This window comes from Leptonotus elevatus, chromosome 21, assembly GCF_054856555.1.
Source record: "Leptonotus elevatus isolate MCC_2025b chromosome 21, RoL_Lele_1.0, whole genome shotgun sequence".
NCBI lineage: Eukaryota > Metazoa > Chordata > Actinopteri > Syngnathiformes > Syngnathidae > Leptonotus > Leptonotus elevatus.
The window spans coordinates 11,744,509-11,760,575 of NC_141259.1; the positions used below are offsets into that span (position 1 = coordinate 11,744,509).

Genomic DNA, 16,067 nt, shown 5'->3' on the forward strand with positions numbered 1-16,067 from the left:
GAGCGCACAAAAAAAAAAGTATCTTTCATTAAGGCTTTCATTCAGAAAATTGAGTTGACATGAGTCAGCTATCCTGCTCCCAATCTTGCCGGTAAAGCTTCACTAAAGAAGGTCTAGCTAAACATCTTTGATCATATATCCGATGACGTTTCTGTTTGCGCTCGTAGCACTTTTTTTTTTGGAACAGTCCACGTTGTCTGTGGGGGGCGGGGGGGGGGGTCGCTTGGAACCTGCCGCCCTAATAACTCACAGACTGAAAGGTCAGTTACAGAAATACCACACCGGCATCCTTGACAACACACAAGCCCATCATCCTAATTAAATATCACGGTCACCCATTTCTTATAACTTTGTACATAGTTTGATTACATTATTTATTTATTTTTTAAATACTATGATTATTGTTTCTCAAAGTTTCCCTGGTTACATACCATAACAGCAGCACCGTTCTCATCATCTTAAATCAACACAGCCCGAAGTTTGCCAAGAAAGTAAGCCTCCTCGCAGACAGTAAAAGCAAAAATTGGTGCTTTTGTGGTAGCAGCACATGCAGCAAACACATCAGCTAACACAAATACATGCGGTCCGAGGTTTACGATTTTCCGTTCCTGCGGCGGAGACGGAAGCCAAATTTGTACATCGGAATGCGGCGTAGTTTATCACTGATGCAGTAAAGTCAGGATTACACTAAATATTTGCATCCGAAACTCATGCTGTCAGCTAATTGCTAACACTGCAGCTCTGCTTACCTTTTAGTTTTGAAACAAAAGCGCTTCCGTGTAATCGTCAGCCGTTGCTTGAAAAGACAAACCCGAGATTAGAGGAATCATAACATCACAGTTTGTCGATATTTAAAACGGCTCACTTGCAGGCACGTTTTCAAAAATAGACAGCTGACAAAATAAAAATGCACTTGGCTGTGTAATTTCAAAGCAAGCCTTCTGGTGACCCGACAATTTGCTTACAAGCAATTAAAAAGCAAATCGAGCAAAACATGACATGCCTGAGTCACATGTCAACACCGGGCTTTACGATTTTGTATAAAGATGCATTTCACGATCTGTCGCACTTTGCAAAAACACGGTCTCAACTCGAAGGCTGAAATTATAACCTTCTCTAAATGCTCTGCTATTTAAAGCCTTTGAACTGGGCTCTGCTTCACTTTTTCTATACTATACAGTAAGAAGTGGCTTAAAGGCTGGGAGGCTTCCAGTCCACACACCAGGCTTTCATCTACTCCTAACACACACAAATAGCAATTTAACCATACTGAAAGAATTTGAGTAAAGCCCATATGGAGTCGTCGTGGTCGTTCCTCACTTTGAGGTAATCCCCCCGCTAGCATGCTGCTAACGTAGCGGAACCCAGCCTGCCGGTGACGCGCGCGCGCGCAAATCCGACACCGTTTCCGATATCCGATCGCGCGCTAATGGCGCGCTCTATCCTCCCCGTGTACTCCCTCGCTTCCCAAAATCTGTCAGCGATGCTGCGACTCCCGTCAAGTCCTTTTTGGAATCCCAACGTGTCATTGCCGAGGAATGTATGTAGGTCAATCTGCTTTGCCTCATCTAAAGCCAGGCAGATATGTGGCCATCATATTAATATGCCATAGCCATACAGTCAAGTGATGCTTGTTTGGAGGGCTGCTAACATGCTCTGGAAAATTGATATTCACATTCATTCGTATGTTATGTCTGACTGTTTACAGTGTAGTCGTTTTATAGAAGGATATTTCCCTAAAATCAGCAGCATACACAAATTTCGCAGTGTCAATTCAACACTTAAAGAGTTAAATTTACCACCGCGCCCAAGTGAATTTGGTCCTTATCAGAAGTGGCGTTAAAGTAACTCTTTCCACAGTGTAAACATTTCAGTGTGAAATTAACTCAAAAGGGAGTAAAAAAATAACACTGGTTAACACTGCACAGTGTTAATACAATTTAACACCACTGGCTAGTTAACTCTGGAGAGAGTAAATATAACTCTCAGTAGTGTTGATTATTTACTGTGGTAGGAAATCAACTCTTCCTTAAACATTCTTTTAACACGTCTTTGAGTTATAAAAGATTAACACTGGAGACTCAAATAACTCTGGTGAGTGTTAATTTTATTTCTGCTGGGTGTATAATATGGATGAATGGAAAATCAAACTTCGGACATTCCCTGCACACGCACGTTTTCGGTCCCCCAAGGGTTCCAGGCTTGTTCAAGGCTAGTTCCAGGACACGATGGCTAACACTGCACAGTGTTGATCCATTTTGACACGACAGGTTTAACTCTGGAGAGAGTAAACATGACTCCTAGCAGTGTTGATTATTTACTCTATTGTGGTTTAAAAAATAATAATTCTTCCTCAAACACTCTTTATCACTGCATTGAGCTATAGAAGATTAACACTGTTAAGTGTTAATTTTACACACCGGAGTCTGTCAATTTTCTGGTGTTTCGTCAGTGAGCACGCAATGCAATGGTGTCCCTGTGCAATACGTCACATGCGCGGCAGCAGATTACACAAGTGTCAAGAGGTATCCAGATGAAATAGCCTCCTGTCATGACCCGAGTTCATGAATCAGAGCTTCGGCAAAGCACACGTTTTCCAATCCTGCGACTGCTACGAAATCACGTGGAAAGTTGCCCCACCAGCGACATACTTTGGCAAGCGTCTCTGTGGGTTTGCGTGCGGGCCCAGCGTTCGCTCCGAGCAATTTGTCAAAGGGAGTCAAATGTGTTTGTCTCGTGGAGAAGCTGTGATCTTCTCTTCCTCATGTTTCTCTTTGAGCCAACTTCTTCTCTTTGCACAAACACCCCCCACCCCCCTCCCTCCTTTTTTTTCTTTCCTTGTCACAGCTGATGTTTTTGGCGCAGCAAATCCCACAGACCCGCACACCCCGCACACGCGCGCTCTCTCCTTTTTTTTTGCGCTTTTTAACTCTCCGCAAATTCCGCCAGCCGAGCGAGCGGAGGGCGAGCAACGCGAGAGCGCCGTTCCCGACTCCGCTCGCCGTATCGCCCACCTGACACGCGAGGAGGAGCGCCGAGCGTCTCCGGGGACAAAAAGACGAAAGAGTGTATGATGGATGGATGGAGGGGAAGCGAGGGGAAGGAGTGAAAGCAGCACGAGAGCGAGCCCGGGGGATTGAACCGGAGCGACGCGCTGATGACGCGCAGCGGCGCGCTCACATCTGGAACAGCTTCAGCAGCTGCACCTGAAGGAGGACTTTTGCTCTTTTTTTTTTTTTTCTTTGTTGACCCCGTTAAATTGGAATCTCTCCGGAGCGCCGGAATGCTTGAGCATGTGCAACTGAAAAGAAGAAGGATGTAAGGTAGGAATGAGAAATCTGGGATTCCGAAGGAGCGAATAGGAGGAGGGATTCTGTTAGTTTGGGGGGGGAAAGCTGGTCCTGCTGCTCCACAGGTTTATGCACGCACATCCAGTTTGTTTTGGAGAATGATCCCAGGAGGCCACGCCAGGAGAGGAGAGCACCTTCCAAAGAGCTAACAACCCCCCACCTCCTTTCCTTCCCAAAAGTCCCCCCCCCTCCCTCCACCGGCCTCCCAGCCTACCTGCACCAGTCGCGACACGCGCGAGAGCCTCGGGGAGCTCAGAGAGTCCACAGGACACGAGCCCGGAGACAGACTGAGATTCACCGACGGCGGGATGTCAAAAACCTCCAGGCTGGCCCGGCCTCCCTCGGCCGGCGCCGGGTCCAAGCTGCCCTCCCCCAGGAAGGAATGCCCCGGCACGGCTTCTTTGGCCAGGGTACAGAGTGTGGGTGAGAAGTTGATGAGGGCGGGCACTGACAGAGTGTTAACGAGGCAGAAGTCACTCGTGGACAAAGCACAGAGTGGAACTCAGGTGGAACAAAAGGGCCAAGGTGAGGCTGGACCCGCCGTGGAGTCGAACCCTCCGAAGAGTAAAACCGGTACTCCTAAAGCGTCGAGTCAGCATCAAGGCTCTGTACACAGTAAGTCATCATGTAAATATCATCTTGTGTCTACTCATGCAGTCACTCTGAACCTTGAACTCAAGCCTTCTCATCTTTCAAAGTTGTCCTCTTTCGTGGATTACAACTTTTGAATTGCTTCCTTTAACTCTGGCCATTCGTCATCTTCTTACCCTGAAGCAAAGGAAATTAATTTGTCCAGCATCTGCTGCATCAACTTCAAAAACCGCACGAGCACACTTGCTGCTACAGGTCCTTCCGAGATATTAATTAAAACGAGAGAATACAATTTCGACAGAAATTGCGTCTGAAGGCTGAATGAAAAATTGTGGAAGGATTTGGAATGATATTGAATGACATGGAATGATCTGAACATGTTGAAGTTGGACTGGTTTGTATTGGATGAATGTAGAAATTAGAGAACGTAATTTTGGGATTTAAAAAAATATATATATTTTGAATTTTTTTTTGCGTAGGGATAATAACAAAATGAAACGTTAATTTTGGGTTTTTTTATTTAGAAAATTTGAAAAAAAAATGCAGTAGGAATGAGCAGAAAAGTTTAAAGGTGGAACGGTTTGAATCGGTCAAAAAAAAAAGTGCTATCGATAAGATGAACAGTTTAAAGTTGGAACAGTATGAATCCATCCCCCAAAAAATATTTGGCTTTTATTTTGAAATGTAATAAAAATTGCTGTAGGGATAAGCTGAGCAGTTTCAAGTTGGAACGGTTTTAATCAGTCACGTTTTTTTTCTTTCTTCTTTGATGGTCGTTGAACGGTGCTTGATGGACCCGCAGACGTAATCCTGAACGTGAGTTGTAGTACAACTGCTCCATTTATACAAGTCGTTCATGTGTGGCAGAATTTCTATTTGTCAGTTGACTGGTGGACTTTTGAGAGACAAAGAAATCAGTGTTTGCTGTAACCGTGCGTATGCTTGGAGTGAAAATGAAAAAAGAAAGCATTTCCGCTAAAGACATTGCCGCAACTATTGCTGTTCGCCGGCGTGGACACTGATTACGAAGTGAAGTGTTGCGCTCTTGAAGAAAGGACTCTTATCATTCCCTTTTGACGCTCTCACTCGACTCCCAACTCCGCGGGGCGCCAGCTTTCACCGTCGTGTCGGGGGTCGCACTCACGTTAGGAATCTCGGCAAGTTTCGAAATCTTCTGTAAGTGTTTGACTGACAGATCGTATATCTTTCTGTCAGCCGCTCTCGGAGAAATCAGTGGAGGAAGGTAGATTTTTAGTCTTCGGGGCGGATGGAGTCATAGTTAACCGAAAAGAGGTGAAGTTAGTAAGAGAGTGACAGAAGGAGGTCAGGAATGTGAGCAAGGCATGCTGGGGAATCAACAGGTCTCCAGCCCTGCCTGTGCGTGAATCCCTCCCCGTGGTTCAAAAAGCGTGCTTATGGGTTTCAAGGGGGCAAGTTTGTACTGGAAACCAGATGTTCTCGTGAATTCAAATTAGGCGTGTGTCTCTTTGTGAGGGTCTTCACTCCCCACATTAGCCCATCTTCATTTGCTTTCTCCCACTCACATTTTAGTTCCTCGTATTCTATAAGGATTCTTTAAAAAAAATAATTGTTAACTTAGTTTTGAGTTAACACTGGCTAACACTGCACAGTGTTAATTTTAGACTTAGAGTTACATTTAACACAGTTTGAGTGTATCTGGTTCCTAGCAGATTTGGCGTTAAAAAGTAACTCTTTTCACAGTGTTAAAATGTCAGTGTTTATTTTTACTCTATTTCGAGTTAACACTGGCTAACACTGCACAGTGTTAATTTTAGACTTAGAGTTACATTTAACACAGTTTGCGTGTATCTGGTTCCTAGCAGATTTGGCGTTAAAAAGTAACTCTTTCCACAGTGTTAAAATTGCAGTGTTCATTTTTACTCCGTTTCGTGTTAACACTGGCTAACACTGCACAGTGTTAGTTTTAGACTTAGAGTTAAATTTAACACTGTTTGAGTGTATTTGGTCCCTATCAGATTTGGCGTTAAAAAGTAACTCTTTCCACAGTGTTAAAATTGCAGTGTTCATTTTTACTCAGTTTCGTGTTAACACTGGCTAACACTACACAGTGTTAATTTTAGACTTAAAGTTAAATTTAACATTGTTTGAGTGTATTTGGTCCCTATCAGATTTGGCGTTAAAAAGTAACTCTTTCCACAGTGTTAAAATTGCAGTGTTCATTTTTACTCAGTTTCGTGTTAACACTAGCTAACACTACACAGTGTTAATACAATTTAACACTGCCGTTTAAATAACTCTTGAGAGCGCCAACATGACTCCCAGCACTGTTATTTGCGGTGGTAGAAAATCAACTCTCACTCCCCTCATGAACACTGCATTGAGTTATAGAAGATTAACACTGGTAAGAGTTATTTTTACACACTGCTGTGTGTATAAAATGGATGAACGGAAAATACAACATTGGACATTCCCTGCAAAAGGACTTCTACCGGGCCCCGTCAGGGTGCTACTCCCAGGGCATGATGGCAGCTCAATGAAAAGAGCGTCGGGGTCATGTACAAGGCAGAGACAATAAGAGCGGCTGACAGGTGACATTTCCACGGTGTGAAAGCTTGAAAGCTGACCGCTGCTTGACACAAGGCCCAATTTCAGGCTTCTTGGGAGTTATTCAGTCCCTGGAAGTAGAATAGAAGGTCCGTCTCTTACTTCGTTCCAACGAGGTGTGGACGAGCAGGCCCCAAAGATTTCAGCTTTGTGGACCTTGACCAAAAGGATTGCTGTTTTCATTCCACTCATTCTCGGTTCTCTTCTTGCGCAACTTGAAAGTGACTTATTCGAGTTATCGTGCCCCGTCATGCAAGGGGTTCGCTCACGTGACGCGCTGAAGATGCGGGGCGGGGCGCGTTTCCGCCATTAAATCATCTGTTAGTGAGCGACTTGAGATGAGGTGAATCATCAAAAGCAGCCGAGAACGTGCTTTTTGTGAACGCACGTCTGCAACGTTTGTCACCGAGCAAGTCATGGCGCGATTCAAGCGTTTCGTTACACAAGGTGATGACAAAAGGGTTTTAGATTTCTTTTGTTCAGGCCAATTTTTTTTTTTTAAAACATTAAAGAGAAGAGTGACGACAAAAGGCTTCTTGAAGAATAAAAAAACGGTTGCTTTTGTAAGCCTGGCGGGCCCCGAACCCGCCGCTCGTCGATGAATATAAATCGCCACATGTTGCCGGCTGCCTTGCGCACTCCCTTCCCCAAAGCCCCGTCGACAGATATTTTCCTGGTTCAAAAATTTTGTTCTGGGGGGGGGGGGGGAACCCTGGACCGCCTACTACAGTAGCTGCTATCTTTCTTTCAAATTGGCTTTAAAAAAAAAAAAAAAAAAGTTTTTGACATCTTTGACTTCCCATCTTCAGCCCACCTGCAACAAAAGAGACCTTTTCAAGACCTTTTCCTTCCAAATGCCACGTGTAAAGACGGGACAATACATTCCCAGCAAGAAAAAAAAAACCCAGTGAGTCATTAGAGACATAAGATTACAGTATGTGGGCTAATGGTGCGTTCACGGGCCTGCAGTCTGGGTTTGCAAATGAGTGGACGTGACTCATCGCTCCAAACAGAAACAGACGAAAAAAATTGGGCCGCTGAGCAAGAAGAAAGAGTTTTGCTTTCGTGATCACTCATGAGTGTGTATTGTAAATTCTCCCTTCTGGGACTGCAGTGTTTTTCTTCCGGGGGTTTTAATCTGCAGTGTTTTTTTTGTGTGTGTGTGCGTGTGTGTTTTTTCTTCTCCTTGGCTCCTGAGGCAAGAGACACTGTCGAGGTGATTGGCTGCAGCTGGAGAGCGAATCAAAAGCTAATCTAATGGAAGACCACCATGTTGTTGAGGCGCCATTTGTTGAATTTCAACTTAAGGGTTGTCAAAAGTTGTGTTTGGATTATGCTGGATGGTGTTTAAAGGATTCATTAAAAAAAAAAAAAATTTTTTTTTTTTTAAATAACGCTCTCGTTCACATTTTCAACCCAAGTACAGTCCTCAGGATTGACTGACCTTTTGCAGACATTTTTGAGTCCGCATCGTGATAATTTCCCTTTAGACATTACTTTTCAGCCTTTAGATGACTAAGAGACAATTATATATTTTTTTTGTGTGGCCTTTTCAATGTTGCAATTTCATAACGAAGATGAAGTCCCAAAATTAATTTCAGATTCCACTGGGGATCATCGCATTAACCTTTTATTTTGGCACAGGACGTTTGGCTCGTGATCATTATTAACTCGTTCACTCCCAGCCACTTTCACTGAATTGTGACTGATGGAACATGGAACCTACCAAAAGAAAGATTAGAGTCTCTTCTTTCATCAGAAAAAAAAAAGTATATTTCTATCTGTTTTGCATTTTGCAGCAATTAGCAATAGAATATAGCTAAGTTTCATCATTATTTACAAATGTATGTAAAACTGTGAGTAGATGAACTTTTTTTTTCAACATGGCCCTGGTTGATCTCTTTTGTTCTGCTGCCACCTGCTGGTCGTTTGTGTAATAACTACTATTTCTTCAACCGTTCTTTGGAGTTGAGAGGCTGCATCAAAGCCTTGTGGAAAAACATAAAACAATTATTATTATTATTTTTACGTATAAATATGTCTTTGGAACACTGGGATGATAATAAGGTATCGTTAAACCCATTTTATGGACTGGAGGCATTTTTTCCTTTTTCTTTTTTCTTTTTGAAGGAGCAAAATTAAGAAACACATTTTATGTTTACGACAGTTGCAGTTGATTTTAACACAGTGACTCTTGGGTGTCAAATTTCACGCTGGTTGTAAATTTGCGGCATCCAGCAAGAATCGACTGCCGTCCCATTTCGCTACCCAGTCGGGAAAATGCCATCTTATCTTTGGCCAGCGCGAAAGAAGCTCGTGTCCTTGAATGGCTTTTGACGGTTGCGAAGTTTACAAGCCCCGAGTCTTTTTACTGAGAAAATAAAGGCCCCTCATCCACTGACACCACACAAAACAGGATGCATAAAACGAGGAGTGTGTGTCAGATTTATTCCCGCCGCATTGCACTTGGAGCAACCGCGGATCAAATCGACTTCCTGCCCACCTTTGAATCTCTCTCAAATGTGTGACAGCGAGAAGGTTTCTCAGCCCCCTTCGCATAATTGCTCCTCTGGGCTCCTTCTTCTCCTTGCAACTGCCAGCCAGCGCCCCCTGCTGTGAAACCAACGGGATTCGGAGCTCGGCTCGTCGGAGTTACGCCGGTGCGCCGACGTGACGTTTATACTTTTATACCCTTCGAGCGTGACTTGTTCAATTAGCCCGTGGCTGAGAAATTCAGACTAAACGCCCAGACGGGCCTGACTCTCAACTTCTCACATCCCTTTTTAAACCCCTAGCAACATTGATTTGGGGATTCCATTTGCTGTTAGATCAGGGGATTTTTTTATTTATTTTTTTAGATGAAGTCAGTGGTAAGACATTCAAGCTTGTCAAGGAGACAGCTGAGACGCCTCGTTGACGCAGCGCTTCAGCACGGTTGCGTCGCTAAGCTGAGGGGGAGAGAATGCGGAGGGGGGGGGGGGGGGGGGATTTCTGCTGAGCTGATGTTAACAGCCGGAGGTTTAAATTACTTCAGAAAACTGGGAAACATATGGTGACATCCCATTCATCCTAATGTTTTTTTTTTTTGTTTTACGTATTTGGAAGGACATTTTAGCTTGACAGCCTTTTTCCAGTTTGCTAGGCACACATTTACTTGGATATTATTGGACAAATGGCACCAAAGCCCCGGCCAATAGAAAAATAGCCATGGGCTGGTTACCACTTTGACAGAGACAAGGGAGAGAGGGAGCAAGACGAATGACACTGCTAACTCGGATGCCATACTACTCTGTCCTTAAAGAAAAATGGTGCCAGGGGGTACTAGTTAGCCCCGAGAACAACATGAGGAGGCCACATTGGGACAAGAGTTGGGTTTCCAGCAACCCAATTTTTATTCAAATTTTCAAGAAATGCGAAAAATAAAACTCAATGGAAACGTTAGAAATCCGAAAACGGGCCCAAAATTTGCAAAAAACGTTTTTATGCTTAGAGGGGGTGGATTTTGAAGCGTATCGGAAAAAAGGAAAATGCAAAATTTTGCTATGGAAAGACCGGATACACGTTGCACGTTTTGACCGGATATTACGTCACACGTACGTTTGTAGTCCCAAAGCAATGTTAGACGATAAAGTAAGGTATACTTGGGGGGGGGACGACGAAACTGAAATCTTTTTGGAAATAATTAAAGAAGAAGCAAATATTAATGCTATTTTAGACGGAAAATGAAACACTACGGTTTATCAAGAATTACAAAAGAAAACTCGCTTCCTGGTCTTCTTCTTTTAGATTACTGGTAGATCACGTAGTATACCGCCACCTACAGCGGCGGAGTCCCCTCTCAATATTCCCAAAAGAATAACAGATGTCGCATGTCCGTTTTGCGTATTTTTAGGAACTTCGTTTCAAAAATTCGTAACAATTGGATGGAAACCCGACTGCTGACGTATTCCTACTTACTACTTGAATTGGTATTGTGACAGTAATGCTTTAGGCATTTTTTTAAGCTCATCTAGCAAGACAATACAATGGTATTTTGTGTAAAAAAATATATTTATTTTAAGCCGTCGTTGCGACTTGCATGGGTGGAGCTCCTTACGTTTTTGGATCAAACCACAAGACTTCAGACCGAAAAGCGAGTTCAAGCTTGTGTTAGTTCGACTCTGCGGTCATGTGTCTTCCCCCCCCCCCCCCCCCCCCCCCCGTAGCCCGCTCCAAAACAGATGCAGACTTAACTTTCACATCATTTCTTACCTCCCTGTGGTGGCTGAGCGTCTCTTAAGTCTGTTTGTAAAGTTTTGGCGCCCCTCGCTGGTCGAGTTTTGACCTATTCTTGATGCCGTGAATGAACTGTGCCTGATATGATAAAATATGAAGGAAAAGATCAAATGGGAGAATGTTTGTACTTTTGTTCCCCTTGAATCAATTATTTTTATTGTTGTCTACAGCCTAATATCTCTGACTTATGGCTTTTGATCCTGTGGGATTCTTGCAATTAATAAAGTTGTGGGAATTGAAGTAAATAATCACTTCTGTGAGAGTGGTTGACTTCTATTATTACTATCCCCCCCCCCCCACCCCCCTCCCCCCGCAGGTAATAACATTGACCAAATGAATCAAAACGTTGTACTCATAAAGTCTTTATTAGCTGTTCAGGCAGAGTTTTAAGCAACAATTTAACATTCTTACTGTTACACAAGCAAAAAGACCCGTGAATGGCACATCATAGCAAAAACTGGTGATGTTCGTGTTAGCCATTAGCCGTGCTACATAGTATTCTCAATGGCCCCTATATGTAATTGCTATTTAATAAAAAAAATTCCGATAAGACTGAGAAGCCAGATTCTTTCCTGTCTATTTACCCCCCCCCCCCCCCAAAAAAAAAATAAAAACAATAAACTTGCATGACTTTTGCGGCGTTTTTGTTCACACGTACTTCTTTTGACTGAACATAATCTTGAATTAGTTGACCTCGTCTTCCTTTCCCTCCGTGCACTGTTTACGCTCTCAGGGAGAGCTTATTCGCCGTGGCGGGGGAACCGAGCGTGTCTCGGCTCCGCGTAACGTCAAACCGCATTTGTTTGTTGCCGCGCGTTCGCGCCCCGGAAGGCTCTGACAAGCGAGCGTTACTCCCGTCAGTGGAAAGTCGTGAGGTGCCGCTTGCTGATGGAAGCGACAGCCGGCAGTTCATTTGACGCGCAACCACCGTTTATCAATTCCAGGCTGACATTCTCCGGAGAAGCGATTAAAAAGTGACGTTCTGAAGCCCATTTGTATCATTATGTTCAAAGTACTGTTTTGAGATTGACATACAGTCAAAAAAAAAAGCCTGAGATAAAATTGTACGTTTTGCGAGATTAGTCATATCACGAGAAAAAAACAGTCCGTAGCCTTCCCATGTCATATGGAGGCATAAACAAATGTGCTTTTTTTTTTTGCATCCTCGTTACACTGTATATACAAGCTTGTTATATTCACTAGTAGTTAGTAGCAAGATGCATACTACATTGTTCTATAAACCTGAGCTGGAGCTGCGTCTCTATGACAACAATGTCATGTATTTACAGTGCGGAGATTTGCTTGCTCTGAAACGATAATGGCACAATTTTCCTTGATAATAATTGTGGCCTTTCAATGTACAGTCTTGGGCATCAGGACCTGACGTGGCTGAAGTCAAAGTCGTTGTGTATGTACAGGCTTCGGCAAGAATTTATTTATCTGCATTTTTAGTCAAGATTTTTTGTTTTATTTGCTGTCTCCCCCCCCCCCCTCCACACACACCCACCACCCTCACCTCCCCATCCCCCGTAAAAAGATTATGAAACTGGCTTTAGAGGGTAGGGGAGCAGCTCACTCAGGGCTTTGGCTGATTTGAGGCTAAATATATGTAAAAGGCAGCTTGGTCCATGGGCTAGAGGGTGGGTGGGGGGGGGGGTCCTAGGGGGATGGCAGCCAAGGCCTTTTAGGCCTTTTGATGATGGCTTTTTTTCTCTCCCCATTCTCATTCTCCATATCAGTTTGGTAGGAACATGCCCTGCAAGCCAAAACTAACACGGGGCCAGCATGAGTCCGACTTTTCGGTCGTTCTCATGGCTTTGAACTTTTATTTGGCCGCAGTAATAACACAAACAGCCAAGGAAAAGCAAAAGCGCTAATATTGTCATGCTTGCTTAAGTTAACTGAAGTCTCATGAGATTCGGAGAGAGGCGTTGCGCTATTCTGGTGTCTTGCCGGGCACTAGCATCTTTAGGAATAAGTGTTGCTAAGGAAAAGGCAAAGAAGAAGCAAACACAAAGCCTAGAGTTAATCTAGGATGGCCAAAATTTCTAATGTTAAAACCTGAGACACTGCTAATTTAACTTAGATTTAACCAAATTAAATACACAATCTAACAAATTGAATTGCTAGTCAGTCTGGTGACCGGTTGTTAGCTAATGCTAAATGTTCAACAGCGCAAAGCAAACCAATGCGCTCACCATTATCCAACTTTTTGTTTCGTTCCGGCAGCTGTTGATCTGCAGCATTAGGCTAGTAGGACTACAATTCCCATGATTCTTAGACACGAAGCAGGAAGTAGTTCTAGTTCTGGTGTGACGAAACTATGGCACGCCTGCTAGGGATTAGAAGCGGATAAGAATGAGAACGCAAAAGTACATTTTAGAAGTACAACGTAAGGAATTTAACAGTTATATTGTTTTCGTATGGATCGCTATATGACAATTGAGATACACGTGACCCAAACAATTGGCTTGTTGACTGAACTAAAAAAAAAGAAGAAGCAGGAATCGGACAGAACCCAAAACTGAGACAAAACTTGGGACTGTCCCGATTTGGTCACTGTAAATTAATCTGGTTAAATTGAACGTATCACACCTGCAACAGAGACAGACTAATTTTTCTGCGAAAGATTCTATACGATGTCCAAAGCTGGACATTTCTGAGTCTGTGCTATTTCTAAGGAGAAATGATGACTTTTAGAGGCTTTGTTTGTTTGGGGGGGGGGGGGGGGGTGAACCTGCCGCGCATTTGTGCGGCTGAAAGGCATCCATCTGTCACTCGACTCCCGACAGTACACCGAGGCAGCGCGGCGGCGGACTTCGGTCCCCTCCGGCTTTGCGCAGGTGGCTCCCCGACAGCGTGACTGCGGCAGAAAAGTACATCGAGATTCCCAAAAGTGAACAGCGAGACGTGTTAATCCTCACCTGCTCGCTCTGAAGCTGTCAAATATTTTGGTTCATTTCGTCCCGTTTTTGTGTGGCTTGCCTTTTTCAGCAACGGGAGGATTTATCTGGCGCGGGGATTAAGCAAGGAGTTTTTTCGGCCTAACAAGAGACGAGAGTGAAGCTCCTTTAAGACGACGCAAATATTGCACCTGCCTACTTTTTTTTATCTTCTCCGAAAAATCACTTGAAGGCAACCTCATTGCAGAAGTAGTGAGTACAAAGTACAAGTACTTTGCCACTGTTACTTTTGATACTGTATGTTGGCATTGAGCTGAACTCACTTCACGGGAAGCAGCAGTCTGGTAGATCGTTAACGATTCTTCAGATATCTGTACTTTCTAACCCTGCAAGTCAGAATAGAGGTCCCCCCCCCCCCCCCCACACAAAAACAAATTCAAACCTCCGTGGATGACAGCATGACAAAAAAGACACGAATAGAGAGAAACAGTCAAACGTGGTTTACATCTTGATTGACTGATTCAGATCTTGGGTTGAGTTGTAAGGCCGGAAGAAAATGGCGGATGTCGTCAGTTCAGTCCTGATGATCCCGTCAGCATTCCAGTCCGGTGCTTCGTAGCACCAGCACAATGCGAGTATGTATTTTGTCTTTCTTTTTACGCAAGTATCGGTACTTCTGCTAAGATGTTAGTCTCGAGGACTTTTGTCTTTTGTGCGTCGTGCACAAGAGACGAGGGTCTGTGCAGGAGAGTTGCCCCCCTTATCCCCCTCCTCCCTTTCCCTGACTCCGACATGTGGTGCCCAGACTAAACAACAAGGACGAATGTCTCCAGAATCCAACTGGCAAAAAGAGGTGCCGCAATCTGCCTTGTGGCTCCGCCGACTTGCGTTCAGGGGACAATTAGGGGCTGCATTCTGGAACAAAAAAAGATGGCACGTGGATAGAAAAGATAACGAGAGTGGCTTTTGGGGTTTCCAGTCCGGTCTCGCCACTAAGATAATTCCAGTTCATTACAAATAAGGCCTTATTTTCATCGTTTCGCAGAACTTCTGAGTTTAACCGTCTCCCCCTTTTTTTTTTTCGGTTTTACCCTCGTCGATAGAAATACAGGAGACCCTCATTCTTTTCCAAAAGTTGTTATTTGTTATCATGTCTGGCTCGGACATGATATGTTTAATGCCGTGTTTCACACTATTTGGCAAACCACAGAATTTTCACCTTCCCTTCAGTTCTTGTTCTGAAGATCAGATTCTTGTGTCTTCCTCCACTTCTCTTGCTTTGCGGGTTCCAACTAAACGATTGTCTGGTAAGATTCTAGGCTGGGTTGGTTGAGAAGTGAGCAACCAAACCAATTCGATTTGAGAGACGAGAAAAAAAACGTTGTCCTAACTTTCATTCGTTTGTGTTTACACAGAATACATCCTCAAAAGGTCAGTTTCTACAGAATCCTCCAAGATCTATAAATATCTTGGTTCTCATAAACATTTTTAAGGGGGAACCACAATCCCGAGCGAAGGTTGTCTCTCGTTTGAGCTGAACTCTTCCACAGGGTCAGGAGGTGTCGAAGGCGTTGACAATGCCAAACAAAAGCTCAGTGTGCTCCCGTCAACCTGCCTCCTCCCACACGTCACCTCTCACCTTCTGGCCCTGCACCCCCAAATCACACCTCTACCCCTCCTCCTCTCTTTTTTTTTTTTGGGACAGGGAAGGCAGGCCTGGCTGCTTCGGCGCGGCGGTCTATTATGGTTTGGTTCGAGGCGGAAAACTCTGTAAAGGCGCCTGCTGCTGGCTTTTGGAGAGAAAGTTCCAGACGCTTCTCCCCCCCCCCCCCCCTTCTTAGTCCAAAAAACAAATTCGCCCCTTGTAAGACATTCAAGCCTGGGTGTCGACCACCCTCTTCTGTGTGTATGCGATACCGCACACGCGCACACTCGCGGGCATGCATGTGACAAGCCTTTGCCAAACAATGGCTGAGCGAGAGGACTTGGGCTAGGAGAGGAGGGGGGGGGGGGGGGTGTGCGCAGTTTTGTTGGATGACCTGATTGGAGCGTGAACGGCAGCCCAGGAAGTGCTGAAGTAAGAAAGCGAGAGAGAGAGAGAGAGAGAGAGAGAGAGAGAGAGAGAGAGAGAGAGAGAGAGAGAGGGAGGGGAGGCAGCGGGTGTTGGGAAAAGTGTGCGGATCCGCCGGGGAAGGAGCGGAAAAAGTTTTGGGGACTGTGGCGACTGGACACCCTTAACAGCAAAGGTGAGTGGTCGCCCCTTTTCGATTTGAACAAACATGACTGGTTGTCATTTTCAACTCCACGGCAAAAGGGAATTCCCTTTGGGGTTCGTTGTTTTGTCTTTCCTGCTCTGTTGCTT

General features: G+C 44.4%; 1 protein-coding gene across 7 annotated transcripts in view; it reads left to right on the top strand.

Annotated features, from left to right (window-relative positions):
* The window catches only part of kiaa1217 (KIAA1217 ortholog), an 80,796-nt gene that overhangs the window by 12,449 nt on the left and 52,280 nt on the right, over positions 1-16,067 (top strand). For 5 of the 7 annotated variants that reach the window (XM_086065707.1, XM_086065714.1, XM_086065708.1 and 2 more), the window contains exon 1: positions 3,059-3,965. The exons of 1 other annotated variant lie outside the window; for it this stretch is intronic. In XM_086065707.1, coding sequence (XP_085921833.1) covers positions 3,659-3,965 — 307 coding nt within the window. In that variant the 5' untranslated portion in view covers positions 3,059-3,658. Of the gene's footprint in view, positions 1-3,058; positions 3,966-16,067 lie in introns of those variants that run through there. One more of the 7 variants, XM_086065711.1, reaches the window with a different exon arrangement.